Raw genomic sequence first — 25,377 nt, 5'->3', positions numbered from 1 at the left:
CTTCCGCACCTACACAGGCCCCAAACCCCACCTCTTCCTCCGGTACATTGATGACTGTATCGGCGCCGCCTCTTGCTCCCCAGAGGAGCTCGAACAGTTCATCCACTTCACCAACACCTTCCACCCCAACCTTCAGTTCACCTGGGCCATCTCCAGCACATCCCTCACCTTCCTGGACCTCTCAGTCTCCATCTCAGGCAACCAGCTTGTAACTGATGTCCATTTCAAGCCCACCGACTCCCACAGCTACCTAGAATACACCTCCTCCCACCCACCCTCCTGCAAAAATTCCATCCCCTATTCCCAATTCCTCCGCCTCCGCCGCATCTGCTCCCACGATAAGACATTCCACTCCCGCACATCCCAGATGTCCAAGTTCTTTAAGGACCGCAACTTCCCCCCCACGGTGATTGAGAACGCCCTTGACCGCGTCTCCCGCATTTCCCGCGACACATCCCTCACACCCCGCCCCCGCCACAACCGCCCCAAGAGGATCCCCCTCGTTCTCACACACCACCCTACCAACCTCCGGATACAACGCATTATCCTCCGACACTTCCGCCATTTACAATCCGACCCCACCACCCAAGACATTTTTCCATCCCCACCCCTGTCTGCTTTCCGGAGAGACCACTCTCTCCGTGACTCCCTTGTTTGCTCCACACTGCCCTCCAACCCCACCACACCCGGCACCTTCCCCTGCAACCGCAGGAAATGCTACACTTGTCCCCACACCTCCTCCCTCATCCCCATCCCAGGCCCCAAGATGACATTCCACATTAAGCAGAGGTTCACCTGCACATCTGCCAATGTGGTATACTGCATCCACTGTACCCGGTGCGGCTTTCTCTACATTGGGGAAACCAAGCGGAGGCTTGGGGACCGCTTTGCAGAACACCTCCGCTCAGTTCGCAACAAACAACTGCACCTCCCAGTCGCAAACCATTTCCACTCCCCCTCCCATTCTCTTGATGACATGTCCATCATGGGCCTCCTGCACTGCCACAATGATGCCACCCGAAGGTTGCAGGAACAGCAACTCATATTCCGCCTGGGAACCCTGCAGCCATATGGTATCAATGTGGACTTCACCAGTTTCAAAATCTCCCCTTCCCCCACTGCATCCCTAAACCAGCCCAGTTCATCCCCTCCCCCCACTGCACCACACAACCAGCCCAGCTCTTCCCCCCCACCCACTGCATCCCAAAACCAGTCCAACCTGTCTCTGCCTCCCTAACCGGTTCTTCCTCTCACCCATCCCTTCCTCCCACCCCAAGCCGCACCCCCAGCTACCTACTAACCTCATCCCACCTCCTTGACCTGTCCGTCTTCCCTGGACTGACCTATCCCCTCCCTACCTCCCCACCTACACCCTCTCCACCTATCTTCTTTACTCTCCATCTTCGGTCCGCCTCCCCCTCTCTCCCTATTTATTCCAGTTCCCTCCCCCCATCCCCCTCTCTGATGAAGGGTCTAGGCCCGAAACGTCAGCTTTTGTGCTCCTGAGATGCTGCTTGGCCTGCTGTGTTCATCCAGCCTCATATTTTATTATCTTGGAATTTCCAGCATCTGCAGTTCCCATTATCTCTGAACTTCATTCTCTGTTTGCTGAATGGTGGTACATCTAAATTTTAGGACAATCCATGTGCTATTTTAAACTGTCTGTCTTTCACTTCAATTGAAATGACTGATTTTCAACTTAATAGTTAGAGAATTTAAAACACAACCCAAAATATTGACATCATTTAATGTTTATAGTTTCTCTTGGAAACAAAGGGCTGGCAGTAACATCAAGTGGATTTCTGAGAAAAACGAAACTGAAATTAATGTGGCAGCTTGAATTTCTCGAATCTAACTTTCAGTGAGATATTGTATAAAAAGTAGACAGTGACATAAGTAAGTGACCTGTCTTAGCTGTCCATTAAACTGTAGTAATAAAATACTGGAAGCTATTTATTCTCGTTGAAAAATTAAACTTGCAAAAGATTGAATTACTTTTAAGTCAGTGAGCATTAGGACCCAGTAAAATCCTCTCAGTTTGTTATATATTCTGTGATTCAGCCAACATAAAGCTACTCCTCCTGAGCCCGGCTTCGGTTTGTCTTTGGATAATTCCAACGTCAATCCAGGTAATGACTGAGAAATCTGTTAGTGATTTCAGGCAGTGTAGCTGTTCTACAGTATGCATTTATCGAAATATTATTTTTATTTCATATTCCCTTAAAATTATAGCAGGATTACATCAATTTGTTCATAACGTATCAATGCATGTGTGTTTTTTTTTCTTAATTTTGGACTCTAATTTTGAACTGCAACCCGCATGAAAACAAAAAGTGGTATCTGAACCTGCACGTCAGCATTTTTTGTTTTCAATTCAGTTTCTAGAATCTGCTAATTTGTTTCTACATGTGTAAGGTTGAAGCTGATGGCTGTTGATTTCTGGAGTGACAAGCAGTAACACACCCAGTTGTGTTTTTCATTACGATAACAAAATCGCTCAAGTTTGCTGGGTTCAAGCAAAAGATTTTGGCATTAAGCACATAGGCAAGGCAACATACTCACTCCAGACTGAAATCCTCAGTCAGCTCCACAATATCTCAAGCTCACACTATTGCACTTAATTTAGCCTCTATTCCCCAATACGAAGTTTCATTATTTCATTTTCTGTAGTCATCTAACAATCTGTTCCTGAAAAATTCTGTTCTGCAAGTAGCAAGCACATTCAACCTAAAATTACCTCATTTAATGCCGGAAGTCATACAACACCAGGTTCACCTGATGGTGGAGCAGTGCAAATAAACCTGTTGGGCTATGACCTTGTGTTATGTGACTTCTGACTCTGTCCACCCCACTCCAACACAGGCACCTCCACTCATTTGATATAATATTGTTTTCCTGTTTCTGCCCCCTATACTCCATCCTTTTGGGACCCCTGTTCAGGCCAATCTGATAAAGAGGGCACATTGCCCGAGATCTTCCAGACACCGTTAGCTTCAGTGATCCTACCTAAGTTTGATGGGCTTCAGATTGCATGCAAATTTGTTCTTCATGTTTGCTGCACTAAGATTCTCATGATGTCAGTTAAGACTGAATCCTTTCCTCTTTCAAATTGCACAAGCTGAAATGCACTTCCCCCGAAGAAAAGATACAGAAGTCGTTAGCAATGTCTAAAACTGTTAATACACTATGGTCTAAGCTTACCTCATTAACAATCATGTTTGGGCTCACCAGAATGGATATGTGGGGTAACCTTATTCAAAGCTGTATCTATAAGATGATAAGATACAGGCGCAGAATTAGGACATTCGGCTCATCGAGTCTACTCTATCATTCACCCATGTCTGATACATTTCTCAACCCCTTTTGCCTTCTCCCCATAACCCTTGATCCCCTTTCTAATCGATTATCTATCTGTCTCTATCTTGAATACACTCAATTACTTAGCCTTCACAGCCCTCTGTGACAATGAGTTCCACAGACCAACCACCATCTTCCTGATGAAATTCCTTTTCATCTCAGTTCGAAAGATCGCCCCATTCACTCTGAGGCTGTGCCAGAAGGTCATGGTCTCTCATATTAGTAAAACATCTTCACCATATCCAGTCTATTCCAGCCTCTCAGTATTCTCTAAGTTTCAATCAGATCTCCCCATACTTCTAAACTCTATTGAGTGCAGACCCAGAGTCCCCAACTGTTCTTCTTATGACAAGCTCTTCATTCCCAGGATCATTCTTGTGAACCTCTTCTGGACCCCTTCCAATCCTAGTGCATTCTTCCATAGATATGAGATCCAAAGCTGCTCACGGTATTCCAAATGCAGTTTGAGCAGAGCCTTATAAAGCCTCAGTAGGACATCCTTGGTCTTGTAATCTAGCCCTCTTGAAATTAATGCTAACACTGCATTTGCCTTCCTAACTGCTGATTGAACCTACATATTAACCTTAAGAGAGCCCTCAACTAGGACTCCCAAGCCCCTTTATGCTTCAGATTTCCGAAGCCTTTCCCCATTTAGAAAATAGTTTATGCCTCTAACCATCTTAGCAAAGTGTGCAACATCACCTTTTCCCACATTATATTCCATCTGCCACTTCTCTGCCCACTGTCTTCACCTGTCCAAAGCTTTCTGCAGCCTCCCAGTTACCTTGATACTGCCTGGCCCTTCACCTCAGTACTCTTATGCTTTTTTTTTCCCTACCCCAGCCCGAAGAATTATATCTAACTCCTTTTGGAAACATTCAATGTTTAGACCTCAATCACTTTCTGTGGCAGAATTCTACAGGCTCACCACTCTCCAGGTGGAGGAAATTCTTCTTATCTCATTCTGAAATGGCCTTTCCTATATTCTTAGACTGTGACCCATTGATCTGGGCTCCTTGTTATTAAGAACATCCTTCCTGCTTTTACTCTGTCTAGATTTCTATGAGAACCAATGCCCACCTCCACCTCATTCTTCAAAATGCCAATGAACTTAGACCTACTCAATCCAATCCTTCATCATTCATAATCCAGCCATCCCAGAATCAGTCTGGTAAATCTTGCTGCACTCCGTCCATAACTAGAACATCTTCCGCAGATAAGGAGACAAAAGCTGCATACATTATCCCAGATATTGTCTCACTAATGCCCTGTACAATTGCAAAAGAAAACCTTGTTCCTCTACTTGTATCTTCTTGCTATGAAGGCCAACATACCATTGACTTTCTTCACTGCTTGCTGCAACTGTATGATTGCTTTCAGTAAATGGTGTACAAGGACACCCAGGTCTTATTGCTCCTTCCACTTTCCCAATCTGTTCCCAAATGTGTAACTTCACATTTATCCACTTCATCTGCATTACATTTGTACACCTCCTCAAATTGTCTAAATCACACTGAAGCATCTCTGTATCCTTCTCACAATTTACTTTCCCGCATAACTTTGTCATATGCAAACTTGGAGATATTACATTTAATTCCCTCATCTAAATCATTAATATATATTGTGGATAGCTGGCCCCAATCATTGATCCATGCAGTAATCCAGTAGTCACTACCAGCTGCTCAGAAAAAAAACATTTTATTCCTATTTTCTGTTTTCCGTCTGTGAACCAGTTCCCTATCCATGTCAGTGCAACCAATCCCACGCACTTTCCCTTTACATGTTAATATTTGATGTGGACCTTATCAAAAGACAGCTAAAAGTCCAATAAACTCACATCAATCCTTCCTATCAACTGTACAAGTTACTGAAGATTATTATTGGAAAATTTTGAAAATAATTTAAACCGACTCCACATTTTGTTATACATTTGTGACCAGCTGAAATAGGAAAGCACAGTCAAGATCTCGTTTTTAGCCTTTCTAATTGAGATTACATCATGTATTGAACTTTGCAGGAAAATTGTTGTGTTCCAGCTGTACCTAGAATCTGCATTTCTCTAATTATTCATCCTCAAAATTCATGGAAATATGTTTCATCTGATCTACATTGTATTGATCTTGATCTTGTCTGCTTCATTCAGCACAGGTGAGTGGTAGATTTATGTGGCAATACTGAATGCTTTTCAGTAGTTACAATATTATGCTTGACCTCCCCACAATCTTATTGAATCATATCCTTTCTTAAAAAGAAAAATAACTTATTGTTGGGAAACAAGTGAGCAATAAATGCCTATCAATTTTTTGAGAATAGATTGAGCAAAGAAGTTTGTAAATTCTGAGTAGATAACTTAAAATTTGGATTTCAGAGTGTTACAGAAGAAAGTAAAGATGGGGCTAGTTTTTTGCTTTGATTCTAGAAATCCAACATAACCTACATGATGAGGTGGGAACTGTACATTAGTTGCACAGGTAGAACAGAATGGAGTTCGGGTGGAATTGCTTTGGTAATGACTTCAAAGATCCAAGTTAGAGAAGGTAAAGAAGTCTAATGGATGAGTGAGTAACAACGCTACCAGGATGGTGGAGTGAGTCACACAGAGTTATATAGCACAGTAAACGGACCCTTCGATCCAACTCATCCATGTTGACCAGCCATTCAAAATTTTACTCAGCCCATTTAACTGAAATTGGTCTGTATCTCTCCAAATCGTTCCTATTCATGTACCTTTCCAAGCGTCTGTTAAATGTTGAAATTGTATCCACCTCCAACACTTCCTTTGGCAGGTCATTCCATACATACATCATCCTTTGTGTGAAAAAGTTACCCCTCAAGTCCCTTTTAAATCTTTCCCCTCTCACATTAAACCGCTAGTTTCGGACTGGCCTATCCTGGGAAAAAGACTTTTTGCTATTCACCCTATCTGTGACCCTCATGTTTTTATAAATCTCTAAAGGCAACCTCTCAACCTCCTGCACTCCAGGGTAAAAAACCCAGCCCATCTGGCCTCTGCTTATAACTCAAACTCTCCAACCCTGGCAACATCCTTGTAAATTATTTCTGCACCCTTTCTAGTTTAACAACGACCTTCCCATTGCAGGGCGATCAGAATTGAACGCAGTATTTCAAAAGTGGCCTCGCCAATGTTTTGTACAGCCTCATCATAATGTCCCAACTCCTATGTTCAGTGGTCTGACCAATGAAGGCAAGTGTGCAAAATGCCTTCTTCACCACCCTGTCCAAACATGACAGTGGTGGGAAGAGGAATTTTCAGTCATCAGAAAGTGAGGAGAAAGAAAAGAAAGAATTGTTGAAGCTGAATTTCCATTGAAGAAAATCCATTTAGAAATTCTACGAATTGACTCAGATGTTATCAGTACAGAAAGTTCAGGATTTATCAACGTGATCAACTTCGAACGGCATCAAACATAATGTTTATGAGGAGCATGCAGCAATCAGGAATAATTGACTCACGATGCACATTTAGCTGGGATGGAAGGCCATGGATGAGATACAATATCAAGGATTTTTCATGCCACTTTGAAAAGCATAGAATTAGAATACAGTTGCTTCGTTTCTACAGATAAAAAATCAGGAAATCACAGATCATTCCTTTTGGGATTTACAGTGATTCGATACATAAGAGATGGTGTAACGATACACTTTAAAATATATTTTGTTTGTAATAATTGTGAGATTACACAAAGGTTGTAGTGGAACACGTCCAACTCGCCAATAGTCAAACAGTCATTATTTCACTGTTGATAGATTTGCACACGAGGACCTTGCGGAATCCTGATCATTGCAAACTCCAAAAGAATTACTCAGCAAGTTAAATTTTTTATTGTACAATTCCTCTGTGCTTAGAGCTGTTTAAATGTATCAATTTAAGCCAAAGAGTCTAGGGAATTCCAATGAAGTTCGGTAAATAATTACTCAAAAAAGTTAGACTTTTAAATGCCTAGTCTCATTCCTGAATAAACATTTAATAAGCCCCTTAGTTAGCTCACCAATCCCTAACTCTACGTCCACCAGCCCACTTAGAAACCTCAGTTCCTGACCTGCCATCCCCCTGTCTCCCCAGGATCCACCAGCCCAGCCATGCTCCAGGCCTGCTCAACCCTTCTCCCACTCTGGGCCTAATACTGCCTTTTCCTTGCTCCAGACCCACAGCCAACTCGATCCCACTTCTCCCTCTGTGGAACTGAAAGCTCTTTCCCCACTCTGGGCATGATATATCTGTGCTGCCACCCAATGCTCCACCAGCCATTTATGGCCAGATGCTCTGCCACCAGCCCTGACCACCTCTGCGACCAGATAATCTCCTTACTGGACCAAATATCTTCTAACCACCTCTACTTACCTCAAGTACTGCATTACTGTCTGGCTTCAACCCATTTTGCATCCTATGCTCTAACCACCTGGCAAACTACTGACCTGGCACCCCACCCTTACTCACCTAGTACTCTAGCCCTAGCTACTTGGCACCTCATCCCACTGATAACCAAACTACCTGGCACCCTTCCCATTACCCATTGGGCACCCTAAACTCAAACTTACAATTTGACAGCAGCTGTTAGAGAGGCTGTTTTTGATTCTCGACCTTCAAATTTCAGAACCTACTAGCTATCTTCTGTGAAAAGTGGCCATGGTTTGTATATCCGTTCTGCACTGTAAGAGAACACCTTAGAAGATCTGGGCCATTATCCTGAAAATCTTACAATAAATAATTGTGCTATCACAAAGTAATCCATTAATTGCAAAATGTTTTGTGCCATCCTGAGGATATGATGAGATGCTATATAAATGTAAAGTCATATTCCCTGACTGCCTGTGACATGTGACTGTGTGTGTGTGAAAAACATTTTTTTAAAGATGAAAAGAAAATATTTTCATTCTGTTATTATTTATATCCCTTATAGTTTCAAGCTCATCATTGGGTAAGACAGATAATACTGATTAAACACATCAGAGATCATGTACTAATACACTTTAAAGTGTAATTTGTTCATATTTCCAACGGCAAGACAGTCACTATCCCATCATAGTTGGGACTTGTGTGTGAAGCCTCTGTAGAATCCCCATAGTAGCAAACTCCTTGCTGCTTTGAACCTCGTAAAAGTATCAATTGAAGTCAGAGGTCTCGAATTAGATCGAGTAAATAATTATTCAGGAATGTTAGACTATTAAATACCTAGTCTTACTCTTATGTAAGTATTCAACTGATTCCACAATTATTTCATACCTCCAAGTATATTTCCTGTCGACAACTTACAACCCCCAAATTCTGACCTGACATTACCCACTCTTCCCCCAAAGATCAAACACTCTCACCCCTTCTCCAGACCAGCTAGCCCCTTAGCCCCAGTCTGAACCCAATTTACACTCGCCTACATCTAGCCCTCTTTAACCCAGCTTGGGCCTTCTCACTGCCACTTCCTCTGATCCATGGACCACTGTGCACCTACATCTCTGTGGACTCACCACCCATTGTTGCCCCACTCTGGCCAGAATTTACTTATATACCACCATCCTCTACCCTGTTGCCAGACCTCATTCCCTCCTGGCCCAAGTATACACCCCTCCCCTTCCTCTCAGTAGACCAGACAACTCCCAACCCTACACTGAACATTGGATCACTCTCAGTCTACGCCAATTTGGCATCCTACCCACCTGGCATACACACACACACACACACACACACACACTTACTTGATGCAGTATGTCCCACCCACTACCCATCTGGCACCCCAACCTCACATTTAACTCATATTTCCTTAATATTCAACAACAGCTGACATGGTGGTTGTCTGTGATTCTGAATCTTATAATTTCAGAACAAAATGTAGTCTCTTATCAGAAGTGCAGAGCTTTTAGATCATTGCCACTCCTTGGAAGTTCTGGCCCATTATCCTAAAAGTCTTACATATGCCAGGGATGTTCTGTAAATCTCTGTGTGATTAAAAAGAAATCATCCACTGTTTGCAAAATGCTTTGGGTTATGCTCAGGATGTGACAGGGTACCATATAAATGTAAGACAACATTCTCTGACTCAATATCAGTAAGTTATGAAATCAGATTGATACACATTCAAATAATTGTTTTTAAAAGAGCCAAAATAAATTGTTCTCATTCTGTTATTAATTGCATCCTTTTACAGGTTCAAGCTCATCAACAAGTGAGACAGGTAATCCTGGCTTTTTCCCCCAGCGGCATCCCATTCCTCAGATGCACTCACTTCTGCACTGTCTATGGCTGTGGAGTCCAGAATAATATAAAGCAGGTGTATTATTTATGTTGTTGAGAGGAACATCTTTGCTTTTCGTTAAACAGTCTTTTTCATGTGTATTCTGCAAGCTGAGAGTAAGCAGAGCTGAGGAAATGGAGACCAAAAGAACTGTGGATGCCATAAGCCCGGAACAAAAACAGAAGTAGGTGGAAAAGCTCAGCAGGTTCGGCAGCATCTGTGAAGAAAACGTCAGAATTAACGTTTCGGCTCTGGTGTCCGGTGACAGAACTGGGTTCTGAGGGAGGGTCACCGGACCCGAAACGTTAACTCTGACATTTATCTTAACAGGTGCTGCCAGACCTGCTGAGCTTTTCCGCCAACTTCTGTTTCGGTTCACTTTCCTTTTGCCCAGTATTGTTTACTGCACTGTTTAATGTCATTTGAGCACTCCAGTTACTTTTTTTTTTCTCATAGGTTAGAAGAGAAATGACCCAGGGCAGCATTTTACTTCAAATCATGTCTGTCCAGCCATCAGCGTTCACCGATCTAGGAAGCATGTTTTCCTAAAAACAGGAAATTCCAGAAAAGCTGTCAGCATTTCTGGCATCATGTGTCGAGGGAGAAGCAGAGATGATAGTTCAGTTTAGATGATTAGTTTTCATTAAGTTAGTTAACTTAACTTTAACAGGACCCCCAGCTGTAGAACTTGATAGGAGTAGCCTGGCATTTGGTTAAAAAAAAGCACATTAAGTAATCCTGTATTGAGAATACTATTTGGGGTCTGTCTGCAATCCTGACCACCAGCTCCCAAACCCCTTGTCACCTCACCTCATTGACGAAAGCTCCCCAAAAGGAGAAGACCAGTCTGCTACTCTCCAGGTTTGAGTCTCAAACTAATTCTGAGTCCAATAGGATTGAGGATAGGAAAAACTAAGCTCCTGTAACAGGTTTAATGAACAATGAAAACTCTGGAGGCAGTGCCACATGACTGGGCTTTGAGCTTGTAGTTTTGAATGTTAACATACCCTTGATATTATTAGTACTCACGTTGAGGAGAATATGTCTGCGCATTGCACAAACTGATAAAGTGATGTTTGATATTTAACTTGACTGTTTGACTTCATTACTGATTTCAAATAATAGCCTTTATCAGTTTTTGAAGCTCTTCTGCTATTAGTGTTTTCCACATGTGTTACAGATTGGTCAACAGCTGCCTGGATTGCAGGAGGAGCAGGTAAAGAAACAACCTGCATTCATACTCTCCCTTAACACCTTCACACAATGTCCACAGATGCTCTCTAAACAGTTGAATATATCTACTCACTGCTGTTTTGTGGGAAGTGATCTGGGCATTGGAATATTCCACAAGAGTAGATCATTTGTTTTCAGTGATATTTGTTGAATGAAGATATTTGCCCAGGAGAACTTCTGCTGTTCTTCGAGTAATGTCAACAGATAGTGAGCACCTTGGTTTATGTCTCCCCTGCAGATCAATGCAGCAACTCACCACCATCTTCTCAAGGGAAACTAGGGACAGGCTAAAAAGACACTCTCGTCCAACAAGCAAATTTAAAAACTCACACCACTGACAACCCAGGACACCCTCAACACAAAACTAAATTATCAAGCTGAACTGAATGTATGAACAGAGAAACTTTGATGTTGACATACTAAAATTCATGAAGGAGATAGTGCAAGTCAATAAAAGTTGATAATTATTCAATAAGTCTCTCAAAACAGTTAGAGGGTAGTTAGAACAGAACAACTGGGCTCATAACTGGAATTTGAGATAATGTGAACTGCAGATGCTGGAGAATCCAAGATAGCAAAGTGTGAAGCTGGATGAACACAGCAGGCCAAGCAGCATCTAAGGAGCACAAAAGCTGACGTTTCGGGCCTAGACCCTTCATTAGAGAAGGGGATGGGGAGAGGGTTCTGAAATAAATAGGGAGAGGGGGGAGGCGGACCGAAGATGGATAGAGGAGAAGATAGGTGGAGAGGAGATTATAGGTGGGGAGGGGATAGGTCAGTCAGGGGAGGACGGACAGGTCAAGGAGGCAGGATGAGGATGGTAGGTGGGAAATGGAGGTGCGGCTTGAGGTGGGAGGAGGGGATAGGTGAGAGGAGGAACAGGTTAGGGAGGCGGGGATGAGCTGGGCTGGTTTTGTGATGCAGTAGGGGGAGGGGATGAGCTGGGCTGGTTGTGTGTTGCAGTGGGGGGAGGGGACAAACTGGGCTGATTTTGGGATGCAGTTGGGGAGGGAGATTTTGAAGCTTGTGAAGTTCACATTGATACCATTGGGCTGCAGGGTTCCCAAGCGGAATATGAGTTGCTGTTCCTACAACCTACGGGTGGCATCATTGTGACACTGCAGGAGGCTCATGATGGGCATGTCATCTGAGGAATGGGAGGGGCAGTTAAAATGGTTCGTGACTGGGAGGTACAGTTGTTTGTTGCGAACCTAGCGGAGGTGTTCTGCAAAGCGGTCCCCAAGCCTCCACTTAGTTTCCCCAATGTAGAGGAAGCCATACTGGGTACAGTGGATACAGTATACTACATTGGCAGATGTGCAGGTGGACATCTGCTTAATATGGAAAGTCATCTTGGGGCCTGGGATAGGGGTGAGGGAGGAGGTGTGGGGGCAAGTGTAGCATTTCCTGCAGTTGCAGGGAAAGGTGCCGGGTGTGGTGGGGTTGGAGGGCAGTGTGGAGCAAACAAGGGAGTCACGGAGAGAGTGGTCTCTCTGGAATGCAGACAAGGGTGGGGATGGAAAAATGTCTTGGGTGGTGGGGTCAGATTGTAGATGGCGGAAGTGTCAGAGGATGATACGTTGTATCCGGAGGTTGGTGGGGGGGGTGTGTGAGAATGAGGGGGATCCTCTTGGGGCGGTTGTGGCGGGGGCAGGGTGTGAGGGATGTGTTGCTGGAAATGCGGGAGACGCGGTCAAGGGCGTTCTCCACTACTACGGGGTGAAATTTGCGGTCCTTGAAGAACTTGGACATCTGGGATGTGCCGAAGTGGAATGTCTTATCCTGGGAACAGATGTGGTGGAGGCAGAGGAATTGGGAATAGGGGATGGAATTTTTGCAGGAGGGTGGGTGGGAGGAGGTGTATTCTAGGTAGCTGCGGGAGTCGGTGGGCTTGAAATGAACATCAGTTTCTAGCTGGTTACCTGAGATGGAGACTGAGAGGTCCAGGAAGGTGAGGGATGTGTTGGAGATGGCCCAGGTGAACTTGAGATTGGGGTGAAAGGTGTTGGTGAAGTGGATGAACTGTTCGAGCTCCTCAGGGGAGCAAGAGGCGGCGCCGATACAGTCATCAATGGAAAAGGTGGGGTTTGGGGCCTGTGTTGGTGCGGAAGAGGGACTGTTCCACATAACCTACAAAGAGGCAGGCATAGCTGGGGCCCATGTGGGTGCCCATGGCCACCCCCTTGGTCTGTAGGAAGTGGGAGGAATCGAAAGAGAAGTCGTTGAGGATGAGGACGAGTTCGGCTAGGCGGATGAGGGTGTCGGTGGAGGGGGACTGGTCGGGCCTGCGGGACAGGAAGAAGCGGAGGGCCTTGAGGCCATCTGCATGAGGAATACAGGTGTATAGGGGCTGGACGTCCATGGTGAAAATGAGGTGTTGGGGGCCAGGGAATTGGAAGTTCTGGAGGAGGTGGAGAGTGTGGGTGGTGTCACGGACGTAGGTCGGAGTTCCTGGACCAAAGGGGAGAAAATGGAGTCCAGATAGGTGGAGATGAGTTCGGTGGGGCAGGAGCAGGCGGAGGCAATGGGTCGGCCAGAACTGGAATTCATTGAGCATGATTGGAAAAGATCACGAAGATGAGGAGAGATGATATTACATTTGTGATGTTTGAATCATGAACTTGCAACCTGAAAACATGTGGAAATTGACTTCAAAAATAGTGTTAGGTACTTACAGGCTATGTGTATTACGTGGGCATGAGGCACCAAGTGTGACTGTTCTTCCAAAACAATAACACAGCCATGATGGTTTGAATGCCTTCTGTGCTTCATGTTTATTCTGATTCTATTCTATAAATTTTAGGGGGCTAGCCTTGCTCCCTGTTGGAATTTGAAAATGCAAACAATTGACATGATGTTGAACCCTTCAAAAGTTGGTGCTGTATTGGAATAATGCTGCCATTACACAAAGGCTGTCTTTATTCTTTCTAAGGGCATTGGACATGGGGAATCTTTTTGCTGGATTAGTTGAAGCTGCGATCTCTTATCGACTGCCTTTGTTCTATTTTGCAGTTGCTGCTGTGATTGCTGCCCCTGTTGTCGTTGCTGCTGCTGGTTTCACTGGTGCTGGAATAGCAGCTGGATCCTTAGGAGCAAAATTAATGTCAGTGGCTGCAGTTGCTGGCGGAGGAGGGGTAGCTACAGGTAGCTTTGTAGCAACCCTCCAGTCTATTGGTATGACTTCAAAGTGTTTTTTGTTTTGTAAAACTAAATTGAACAGTCATAAAGATTGATGTGAATATAATCACTGGTTCATCACCTTCAGCTGACAATTGGCAAAGTGACATTCATGCCACAGAAATGTCAGGCAATGATCATCTTCAAAAAGAGACAATGTAACCACCCCCACCACCCCGAAATTCAATCGTTTTACCATCACAAAATTCCCCACTATCAATATCCTTGGAGTTACTATTGACCAGAAACTCAACTGGCTTGCTGTGTGAACACAATGGCAACAAAAACAGGTCAGAGCAGTAAGGGACTCCCCTCCTGACTCCCAAGATCTGTCCACCAAGCCAAGAGTGTGATCGAATACTGCCCACTTGCCTGGATGGTTGTAATTCCAATAAGACTCAAGACGGTTCACACCACCCAGGATAAAACAGCATGCTTGATTGACACCACACCTACAAGCATCCACTCCTTCCACCACCGATGCTCAGTAGCAGCAGTTTGTACAAGATACAAGATGCACTGCAGAAATTCATGAAAGACGCTTAGACAACACCTTCCAAGTCCATGATAACTTCCATCTAGAAGGAGATAGCTAGCAGATGCATGGGAACACCATCTCCTGCAAGTTCCGCTCCAAGCCACTGACTTGGAAATATAGCACCATTCTTTCGCTGTTGATGGGTCAATGTCCTGAATTCCCTCTCGAAGGGCCCCGTGTACCTACAGCACATGGACTGCAGCAGTTCAAGAAGGCAGCTCACCATCACCTTTTCAAAGGCAACGAGAGATGGGCAAAAATGCTAGACAGCCAGCAATATCCACATCTGACACGTGATTTAAAAAAACCTTTATTTCATGCCTCTAAATGTACACAGAGTAAAGATTTTTGAGTCGGGTTGGGGTTCTATTGATTTTCACGCACAAGGCAATCAGTCTTCATATGAGGGCAGAGGTAGATCATGTTTGCTGAATGCATTACTGGATAAAGTCCAAATGGGTATCTAAATAATAGGAACTCAATAGTTAATTTGAAGTGAAACTCATCAATGAAGCAATTAGAAAAAGACATTTCTCTCATTTATATTTTGAAATAACTTCTACAATTATGTATTGTAAAATGACAGACAAACAATTTCACACCCATTTACTTGTTCCTTTTAAATCAGTTGCTCATTTAGCTGGAAAGCCAATTTTTATCAGCTGCTCAGCAGCCTTTCTTTGTTCAAGATTGGAGACCTGGAACATGTCGCTTCATTATGCAAAATGGATCACAGCGCAGAATGATCTGCATGGCGGTCTCGGGCTGTGGCGGGGGGGGGGGGGGCGGGGGTGCCATGGGCCGATCGGGGGGAGTGGGAGCGGTGATGCGGGATTCAAGGCAATGATATTGATGCATGTTAACCATGGGTGAAAATTAATACAATGTTCTTTTTTATTCCTCACAGGAGCTGCTGGACTCTCTTTTGCTGGTACTGCTGTCGTAGGAAGTATCGGTGCATTTGCTGGCTACGCTGGAAAAGCACTTTTTCAGGATTCTGCAGATGAACCCTAAAGCCCACAAGCTACTTTAAAGTAGATACTTAGAAGGAATTAGGCCGCTAGTCAGGATTTATTTGTTAAATGAGGGACTGAAGCAATAATATAGCATAAGATAATAAGCAATGAAGTAGCAATTTGTTTTTATCTGCTCACCAGTTTATAGGTTAATAATTTCAAAATACTTTTAAGTATAGGTGTTTCTGTTCTCTTTCTGCTGTTTTGATACCCCGTTAGCTATCTTCTCAATTAGAAGTGAGTTAAAAAATCTTCTGTGTTGCTTTGGATGTTGTTCCGTAACTGGTCCATTCATCAGATGTGGATATTGCTGGCTTTCTAGCACTTTTGCCTGTCCTGAGTTTCCCTTGAGAAAATGGTAGTGATAGCAGCCTTCTTGAACTGCTGCAGTGCATGTGCTGTAGGCACATAGACCCACATTACCCTTGGGGAGGGAATGCAAATATTCAGATCGATGACTACATTTCATAGAAATCGTAAGTGTCTGTGATGCTGAAATTGCCCCACTGAATGTAATCTCAATGCTGCTGCAGTTCATGACAAGAATGAAGCTTGTCTGTCAGGAGTCAGGGTACTATACTTTAAGGTTATCTTTAAACTGTAATAGTATCGATCTGTTGCAATATCTCCTCTTGTGCAACAAATGGGGACCGATCATGCTTTTGTAAAGCCATTTGGAATGCTTTGTTACTCTTAAAAGTGTTACATGAATACCAGTTATTGATGACTTTATTGTCATAGATCCCCAATCACCCTACAGCTTTTCCGTAATACTTGGGGATATAACTGGATTTCCACGGGTTTCATGAAAAGTATGTTTTTGTGGAGATGCGGGGATATTTGACAAATGAAGCATACATCTCAAAGCACAAATCTTATGGCTGATGTACAAGTCTCAAAAACTCAATGTCTGTGATATCTTATGTCAGAATGATTTGAGATGCTAAACGTATGTATTGCCTCTACAAATAAAATCTGAGATGGTGTTAATATCACAGTAACCCGATTTCAGTCAACTTGTGGAGCCAAACATTTATCAAAAACTAATATAGCACTTGTTTTGGGATTTATTTTTCCCTTTGAACCCAATGTGCTAACCAAGATTTTGGGCTACTCTTAAAATCTCCTTCTTTGGCTCTCATGACACCTCAGCGGAACTTTGTGAGATGTTTTCCAACATTAAAACATGTTGTGTAAATGCAAGCAGTGGTTATTGCATTCTGTTTGACGAACAATTTTAAACCTCATAGCCGCTTCCATTCAGAAATCTTACCATCTGGAGGCAACATTTGTCCAGCAATTTCTCTCACCAGATGCAAGCAGCTCATGGCATCATTTAACTACAGTTCATTTCAAGCAGAAATATGAAAGAATATTTTAATAAGTGAAACAATGTTTGTTGCTGCTTTATAATCTTTTGTTCCTTTTATGCTTCAATTAAAAATTTATATCTCGTGCACTTTAGTTTGCTCATGATTTGACTTTCTAATGTTATTCTGTGGAATCAAGAAAATGAAAAATTCCAGAGACTACTTAATGCCAAGTTTCAGAGTTGAGTGAATTAAACCTATTAAGTATTATAGCCCAGCAGAGTCCTTTCAGTTTGCTATCTCTATTCCGCATTGCAGAAAGTGTGATGCTGTTCCTACATAGGTCAGTTGACGTTCAAGTTGACAAGTAACTCCAACATATGTCGGGTAATATTTAAGGCATTTGCAAGAAATTGAAGGCTGTGATTTCACAGTGTAGGTGCTCTAAAATTTACCTTTACTTTTAGCAGTACAATTTTCCATAGTATTTACTTAGATAAGCAGCAGTGCAGACCTCCAGGTGTGCAGCACAGAGAATGGCCCTTTGGCCCAACAAGTGTGAGTCAGTCAAATATTTTCCAGTGCTTGGTCCAAACCATGTACTATCTACAAGATGTACTGCAAAAATTCACCAAGGCTCTATAAACAGCACCTTTCCAAGCCCAGTCACTGGATCAAAAGTCTGTATCTTCCCTCTTCCAATGGCATTGAGGATCTACCTACACTTAATAGACTGCAGCAGTTCAAGAAGGTAGCTCATGTCTATTTCCTCAAGGTTAGCTAGGGAGGCAATAAATGCAGGCCAAGACAGCAACGGCTACAGTGCATTAATTAATTTTTAAAATTGAAATTGCTTGATTTATTTTATGTCCATTTCTTTTGGGTGATACACTTCTGTCTTACTGTTAAAACAAAACATGCAGCATTGTATGCTTTCAGTGAAAGACCTTGCAAAACAAAACAAACTATGATCTATCAAACTAGATTGACAGACTCTGGGATTTGTCTTGTCCAGTCATAACATTAGCTGGGATCATATCACATTATGGAACATTCAATGCAGCTGTTTGACTCAAACTCTAACATCAGTTTCAACAGCATGCAGCTTCACCCCAAATGTTTATGTCACACAACGTTCACTACTTTTTCTGGATCATTGGACTGAAGTGGTCGTTCTTTGCTGAGTACTTCTAAGGTTTGGTTCTGTCCAAACTGTGTTTTACCTTAATTCAGGTACACCTGTGTTTGGATGGGCTGAAGGGCTAAAATTGTTGATGATGTTTGACAGCTGCATAACTTTGAGTTCTGTGAACATTCCTGTACATGCCAAAGCTGGCACATTCAATGTCTTTTTTCTGTGCCTCGCATTTATTACACTGTATAAGAGAGAAAAATTTTTTTTCCAAGTCACTGGACTTCACCTCGGACTGGGATCACGAACAGTACCAGGAACAACCTCAGCCTCTAGTCCAGCTGTCCACAGAGGGGTCCCAATGTGCAGAAGGGCATGAAGCCTAATGCTTTTTACTCTCTTTTTCACTATTTTTATTTACTTAATAAATGTTCCTTGCTTTCTTTTATTATTACTCAAAAAATGTTCATCTTTCAGCTGTTGTCGAGCTTTCTCTAAAAATGATTTAGCCGAATCTGAAAAGAACTGCTTGTATACACTCTGTGATCTAAGACATTTTTGGTGATGAGGATGCTATTTGGGAAAATGTGTAAGAGAGAGAAAAACAAACTGGTGCTCTGGAGACCTTCCGTATTCCAGGATGGAATGTGGTAGACTCTGGATTCAGGTCTGTAGCTAACATGTTAGCCCAGTTAGGACCCTCAAAAGGATGTGGGACAGTTATAACTGGAAAAAGAGAGAGCTGGAGTCCAGGTTTCTGCAATGTGCAAGTGCACTGAACCTTGCAGAAATGTTAACTCTTTGTGGTCTGGTTTGAATGCACTTTTGTTTGTTGGTTGCTAACCGTCATTTTGTGTTTTGTTCCCTGGAGCTTGAGATCTGCGGTTACTTTGAAGCTAGTTTGCATTTTGGGAATGTATGGTGATTTGAAAGTGTGTTGTGTGCCTGCATCAACATGGGACATGTATGGTTAATACAATGCCCTTTTAAGAAACCATCAGTGGTTATGTAAAGCAAAAATATGCAAAATGTTGATTCAAAAATTTGGCTGTAAAGCTTGCTAAAAATTTATCTTTTGGAATTGGCTCCATGTTGTGTTTGGACTCAGGTGAATTTTAATTCCAGAAATTACCATGTTTAGAATTACATTTCCTGGTCAAATTGAACTTCCAAATACTGTTTTAACATGAGTGAATCTTTAATTCTGGATGATAAGATTGACTCCTTATTAATATGCAAGTGATAGGGACATTGAAATGTTGAAAATGCAGCTCTCTGCGGGTGAGGAGTTTCGGAAAGGCAAATTTAACAAAGGGCTGGGCTTTTCCTTCCTTGAAGGAGGAGAAGAGGCAGATGATATAATTATGTGCAGGAGTTTACACCCCACCCCCTTTTTGAATCCGTAGTAGATCAATAATAATTAATGTGGAGTGGCGGAACTTGTTTGTTTAGAAATTGGAGACACTGAAGGGTGAACTCGTTTGCAGACTTTCAATGTCACAACTTAGTGACGAATGAGGCACCCTCAACCCATCAAGCCCTTCATCAATAACACATTACAGTGCTGGGGAAGTACTGTGGAAATATTAGTTGTAGTGAGTGTTAGAAATCTCGATACCACTGAGCCTGAGTACACTTAAGCTAATCATGTCAAAAACTACATTAAGCGTCACATGACCTAGTATTCTAAAAAATTAAATGGGATGGTTACCCAATAATTTAAAGGGATCCTGGGAAGTGATAAAGTGCATGCACACAGTCTCAGTGGTTTCAATGTGTAGAAATATGGTTAGTAACTTCAAGGGAGTAAACACAGTACTGAATTTGAACAAATTTATATAGAGATATATCAAATATCTAAAATGAGTTATCAAGTAACTTTGAAAAACAGTGGGTCATCTTAGAAAAAGAACAAACAATGCATGTTGTTTGAAACAACCAGGAATGTTTGACTTCTGTTTTAAGATATTATCAGATTATGTTCCATGGACTACAAATTTCTACAGATCTCTGGAACTTAATATGGTGGTAACAGTTAAGTTGTAAAATTGAATGAGACGAAGTAATTAAGGGTGGAGACTGATGGCAGCAGATGAAACAAAATTAGAATAATGGGTAGAAGCGGCAATTCAGATTAAAATGTTACAGTAGTGGAAAGGAGGTTTAGAACAGAGCACAAAACTGATAACTTTTTCTTGGTGATGTTTGTTTCCTTGTCTTTCATTTTAAAAGAACTGATTTGGTGATCAGGCCACTACCCATGTGGACAGATAAGTAAAACCTCACAGTTGATTTGTTAAGATCGTGTGGGAGTCATGAATGCGTGACATGGTCTTGGAATACCAATGTCAGTGTGCAAAAGCATATGTTACCTCGGAGGTTACAAACATGAGATGGTAAAAAGAATGCACTGCTGAATGGGTTTCAGACATGTATACCTACTTAACGAAAGGATTAGTGTGGCTTGGGAGAGCACAAAAACATAGTTTAAACGATAAGACACTGACACAAAATCCATAGAGAAACTGACAATGAAAGTAGTATTCGAGAAAAGGTCGTAAAAACAATTACAATCAAAGTAAACAATGTGATTGGTTAGTGTGTCTAAATGTTACAGAAATGAAAGATTATGGATTCTGGGAGGAGCAGTGGTGAACTGATTGAAAGGCCCCATCAGATGACATACAGAATACCCCATCTTGAGCATTTGTATGACTAAATCAGTAGGTTTAATTGTAACATGTTAGGACAGTTAGTGTATGTGAAAAAAGGCTGAGCTAAGACTGAGATGGTGTGGGGCTCTGTGGATAGGAGTCTGAATTAAAAAAAACACAAATTAATGAACTTGAATCTGGAAAATACTGCATTTTAGAGACAAATTATGTAAATAGATTAACTGAAAAGGTATGTAGATGATATTGCCTCAGTCACATGGCACAATTTGCTGGTTCCATAACGGGCTTGACCGTACATCAGGGTGGGATAGGTATTTAAGAATTGGTCCCCAAAGGCCGTTGTGATTGTTAATTTGATGATATACCCTATTGTTGTATTGTTTGTATTGATGCTAGTTACTTTCATTGTAGTTTTAATCTTCTAGTGAAGGTGACATACTCTTATTATATGTCTTCATTGAGGCTATTGCTAATTTTTCTGCATTTGCAATTGTAACATGTGCTGTCAAATATCATCTGGTGTGGATTGTATAGGATGGGCTGAAGTACTAAATTTATTGATGATATTTGACAGCTGCATGACCTTGAATGAGTCCTGTGAACATCTATGTACGTGCCAAAGCCGGCAAAAGCCACGTGATTTTCTGTAATTACTTCTTCTGTGCCTCACGGTTTATTACACTGTATAACAGAGAGACTTTTGTTCCAAGTCACTAGACTTCACCTTGGACCGGGATTGCGAATGGTACCAGGAACAACCTCAACCTTTAGTCCAACTGTCGACTGAGGGGTCCCCGACGGCCAGAAGGGCATGAAGCCCAATGTATTTTTCATTTCTTTTTCACTCTTTTTATTTACTTAATAAATGTTCCTTTCTTTCTATTTGTCTTTTATTATTAATCAATAAATGTTCATATTTAAACAAATTGCTGTTGTTGAGCCTTCTCTTAACCACATTAAACTGAATCTGAAAAAAGACCGCTTGGATACACTCTGTGATGCAAGACAATCTGTTATGCATGAACATGGAAGTATCATGGCCGCTTTCATACTTAGGTGAATTTTCTGTCAATTTGCGGGTAGAATTTTCACCTCCTTGTGCACTGTGGAAAATGGTAAGAAGTCTGGGAAAACATGGTGAATCCAATGGAATCTCCCCTTAAGTGTTGTGGCAACTTCAGAATCTCAATTCTGCAAGGCAATTGCTTTATTTCCATGCATTGCGTCTTATTAATACCCAACTCACCTTATTTGTACAACACTTCCAAATCTTATCTCTTTCCTCACGAAATTAGGCTTGCACATTTCTGATGTTGGTCACTGCAGGCATCTGGTGGTTTCTGCTCAAAGATTGTCAGGTCCCTCTCCCAACTCTATCTCCACCACCATGACCCTGCATGCTCCATAAACCACCATCCTTGTCGAGTGTTTGTCCGTATTAGTCTGACTGGCAAATGACCAGTCTCACCACATTTTCTTGCCTGCTCTTGGACCAAATCAGACACGACTTCAGCACTTAGACTCTACTTTGGAGCTCAAGGTTTCCATGCTTCTGCCAGGTTGCTGTGGGCACAGACACAATACCATCTCATACATCAGTACAACTGGCATCAACGTCACACTGCTGCCAACGGCTTAGGCATCAAACAGACTGCATGGGTATCTAGCAAATGGCCATGTCTGAAGCTCAAAGGGGACTAGACCTCAGTGGGATCAAGGGGCACTACGGATTTTGAGAAAACTCTCCTAACAAGTTCTATATTTATGAGAAGTGATGTTGATACATAGCAATAAAACACTTCAGTAAGAGGGAATCCGAGGTGGTGGTGTTGTGGCACTATCCCTTGACTTGTAGTCTGGGAGCCACATGCTAATGTTCTGAGGAACACAAGTTCAAGTGCCACCTGTTCCAGAGATGTCATAACATTTCTGAATAGGTCGATGTAATTTTCAAAAAAGGGTAATGAAAGAGAATGGGAGAACAATCTGGGTTATTGTGAGGTTAGTTCAGACTAAAACCTTTGTGGGAGATACAGTCATACCACACAGAAACAATCTCTTCAATCCAACCAGTCCATGCCAAACATAGTCCCAAACTAAACCACTACCACCTGCGTGCTCCTGGCCCATATCCTTCCAAACTTTTACGATTCATCTACTTATCTGTGTCTTTTAAATGTTGTAACTGTGCCGACATCCACTGCTTCCTCAGAAAGTTCATTCTACATGTGAACCACCCTCTGAGTAAATAATTTGCTCATGTCTTTTCAAAATCTTTCTCTTCAAACCTTAAAAATATACCCCTAGTCTTGAAATCCCTATTCCAGGGAAAAGATACCCCGGTAAAACCTATCTGTAGCCTCATAATTTTATAAACCTCTTTGTGATAAAGGAAGATAATTTTCCTCAGTCTACACGTTGCAGTGAAATTGTAAATGTCACTTTATAAATGTATCTGTTGTACCCAGCACATAAATAACACCCACATCCCCTTTTAATGATTGTTTCACAAGATCAAACACAAAAGTATGTCATCAAGTAAATGAGACATAAAGTGAGGATCAAAATGGAATAGAACCACTTCACAAATTCAAAGTTTGCTTCACAATTTGTGGGTGGCACGGTGGCTTAGTGGTTAGCACTGCTTCGCACCAGGGACCCATGTTTGATTCCACCCTAAGGTAATTGTCTGTGTGGAGTTTGCACATTCTCCCCATGTCTGTGGGGGTTTCCTTCCACAGTCTAAAGATGTGCAGCTAAGGTAGATTGGCCATGCTAAATTGTCCCTAGTGCCCAGGGCACTATGGAGTCTAGGTGGAGTAGCCATGGGATATGTAGAGTTACAGGGATAAGGTAGAGGGGGTAGATCTGGGTGGGAGGTTCATTGTGGATTCAATAGGCCATATTTCCTGCTTCCTCACTGTAGGGATTCTATGAAAGTACATGCCTTTACAAAGTATCCTGAAATGATTTTAAGATCAATTTCATTTGAAGTGCTCAGAGACCTTTTTGTGTACAAATCCCTGAGGTACTGCATTAAGTCTGGACACAAGATTTCAAAACTAATATTTCCAATGTTATTAAATGGAACTAAGTATTATTGATCTTGAAGGTGCAGTGCTGTTTACCGGAGTACTACAGGGACTGAAATAGTTGAATTATGAAGACAGTTTTGCAGTCTGAATAAAGGTTGATCTACTCTGTGTTTAGAAAATGGTTGAAGGACTTGGTAGAATAGTTAGAGAGAATTTCCTCAACTTAGGAACTGTGCCCTCAATTTGGAAATACAAAGTGAGGTGTGGGTGGCGTAGCCGTAAGCTTTCAGCAAGGCCACTCAGTGGTAAAATCGGGATGTGTTCTGACACACAAAGGGGTATAACAATTAACATGCCCTTCCTTAAATACTTCTTGGCTTCCATCAGTTGAGAATTTGACAACTGAATTTAGAAGAACTTTTTTGTACTAGGGAAAGTGTGTTTGGGCTTTAGGGATTGTGTGATCAAGGCAGGTCGATCGACCAGAGGGGCAAATCAGTCATGATCAAATTAAATAGCATTATTATGTCTGCATGTGCTTGATCAGATCTCTCTCCTTCATCCTCTTTTGCCAAAAGTGTAGTTTGTTTTTTTAGAAGGCAGATGAATGATGTAGTTTTAGAATCTGATCACCATGAATAGATTGCAGTCTTATCAACTCCTGGTGCATAAAGTACAAGTTATGTGTTACCTTGAGTGATCAATTCAAACATGGTTGTGCATTGCTCTGTTTAAAGTGTGCAGCCCTGTTCAGCATGTTTCCCTCAATGTAAGAGTAGCCCTAGATATTCATTCATCTCAGTCTCTGACATATTGGCACAGGCCCAAACAATTAAGCCATCAATGGAACACAAAACTGTTACAGGAGCTTGACTTCCATGACTTTGAAACTGCACTTTGTAGACTGCAGATGGCCCCTGAAGTACAGTCAAGGGTAAGTGTGGTGCAGGAGATAGGGTGTACTTGGCAGAAGCAGCCCAGCTGCGGCTTCAGTGTGACTGCACAGAGACTGTCATTGGCAAGCTGCAGTGAGACTTTGGATAACATTGGATGATGTCTACACAATTAATCATTGAAACCAAGTCAGCATTTACAGAGGGGGGGGAGAAAAAAAAGACTGGTTTGGTCTTTGAGGCAGCCGGATATGCTATTCTGATCTAGAACATATTGTGTGCATTCAAATCTAATTTTAAAATGAATTGTTTGATTTCTGCTACACTGTCCGAGAGAGCTCGTTTGTAATAGTGTTTATAACCAATACTTCCCTGTATGTGAATTGGGATGTAACTCCTGTGTTTTTGGTGTGTTCTTTTTTTCAGTTATGCAGACACCTTTGTGTTTCTTTTATAGAAACCAGCAAAGTATTTTTGGTGATAAAATGTGAGGCTGGATGAACACAGCATTGCAAGCAGCATCTCAGGAGCACAAAAGCTGACGTTTCGGGCCTAGACCCTTCATCAGAGAGGGGGATGGGGAGAGGGAACTGGAATAAATAGGGAGAGAGGGGGAGGCGGACCGAAGATGGAGAGAAAAGAAGATAGGTGGAGAGAGTATAGGTGGGGAGGTAGGGAGGGGATAGGTCAGTCCAGGAAAGACGGACAGGTCAAGGAGGTGGGATGAGGTTAGTAGGTAGATGGGGGTGCGGCTTGGGGTGGG

The 25,377-nt window shown here is 42.3% G+C and overlaps 1 protein-coding gene across 2 annotated transcripts; it reads left to right on the top strand.

Annotated features, from left to right (window-relative positions):
• The first annotated feature begins 1,932 nt into the window (after positions 1 to 1,932).
• LOC125465061 (interferon alpha-inducible protein 27-like protein 2A) lies at positions 1,933 to 17,042 on the top strand. 2 transcript variants are annotated; one of them, XM_048558143.2, is made up of 6 exons: positions 1,951 to 2,129; positions 5,375 to 5,505; positions 9,519 to 9,545; positions 10,786 to 10,821; positions 13,851 to 14,012; positions 15,461 to 17,042. In XM_048558143.2, exons 2-6 carry the CDS (start codon positions 5,448 to 5,450, stop codon positions 15,565 to 15,567), a joined length of 390 nt encoding a protein of 129 aa, XP_048414100.1. In that variant the 5' UTR covers positions 1,951 to 2,129; positions 5,375 to 5,447; the 3' UTR covers positions 15,568 to 17,042. The 2 variants fall into 2 exon arrangements, with proteins under 2 accessions (XP_059510248.1, XP_048414100.1); XM_059654265.1 differs by lacking the exon at positions 10,786 to 10,821 and having other exon boundaries at positions 1,933 to 2,129.
• The last annotated feature ends 8,335 nt before the right edge of the window (positions 17,043 to 25,377 follow it).

The sequence above is a fragment of the Stegostoma tigrinum genome, chromosome 24, assembly GCF_030684315.1.
Source record: "Stegostoma tigrinum isolate sSteTig4 chromosome 24, sSteTig4.hap1, whole genome shotgun sequence".
Classification (NCBI taxonomy): Eukaryota; Metazoa; Chordata; class Chondrichthyes; order Orectolobiformes; family Stegostomatidae; genus Stegostoma; species Stegostoma tigrinum.
Note: the sequence above shows the minus strand (reverse complement) of the source record. Positions and strands in the feature narration are given on the sequence as shown.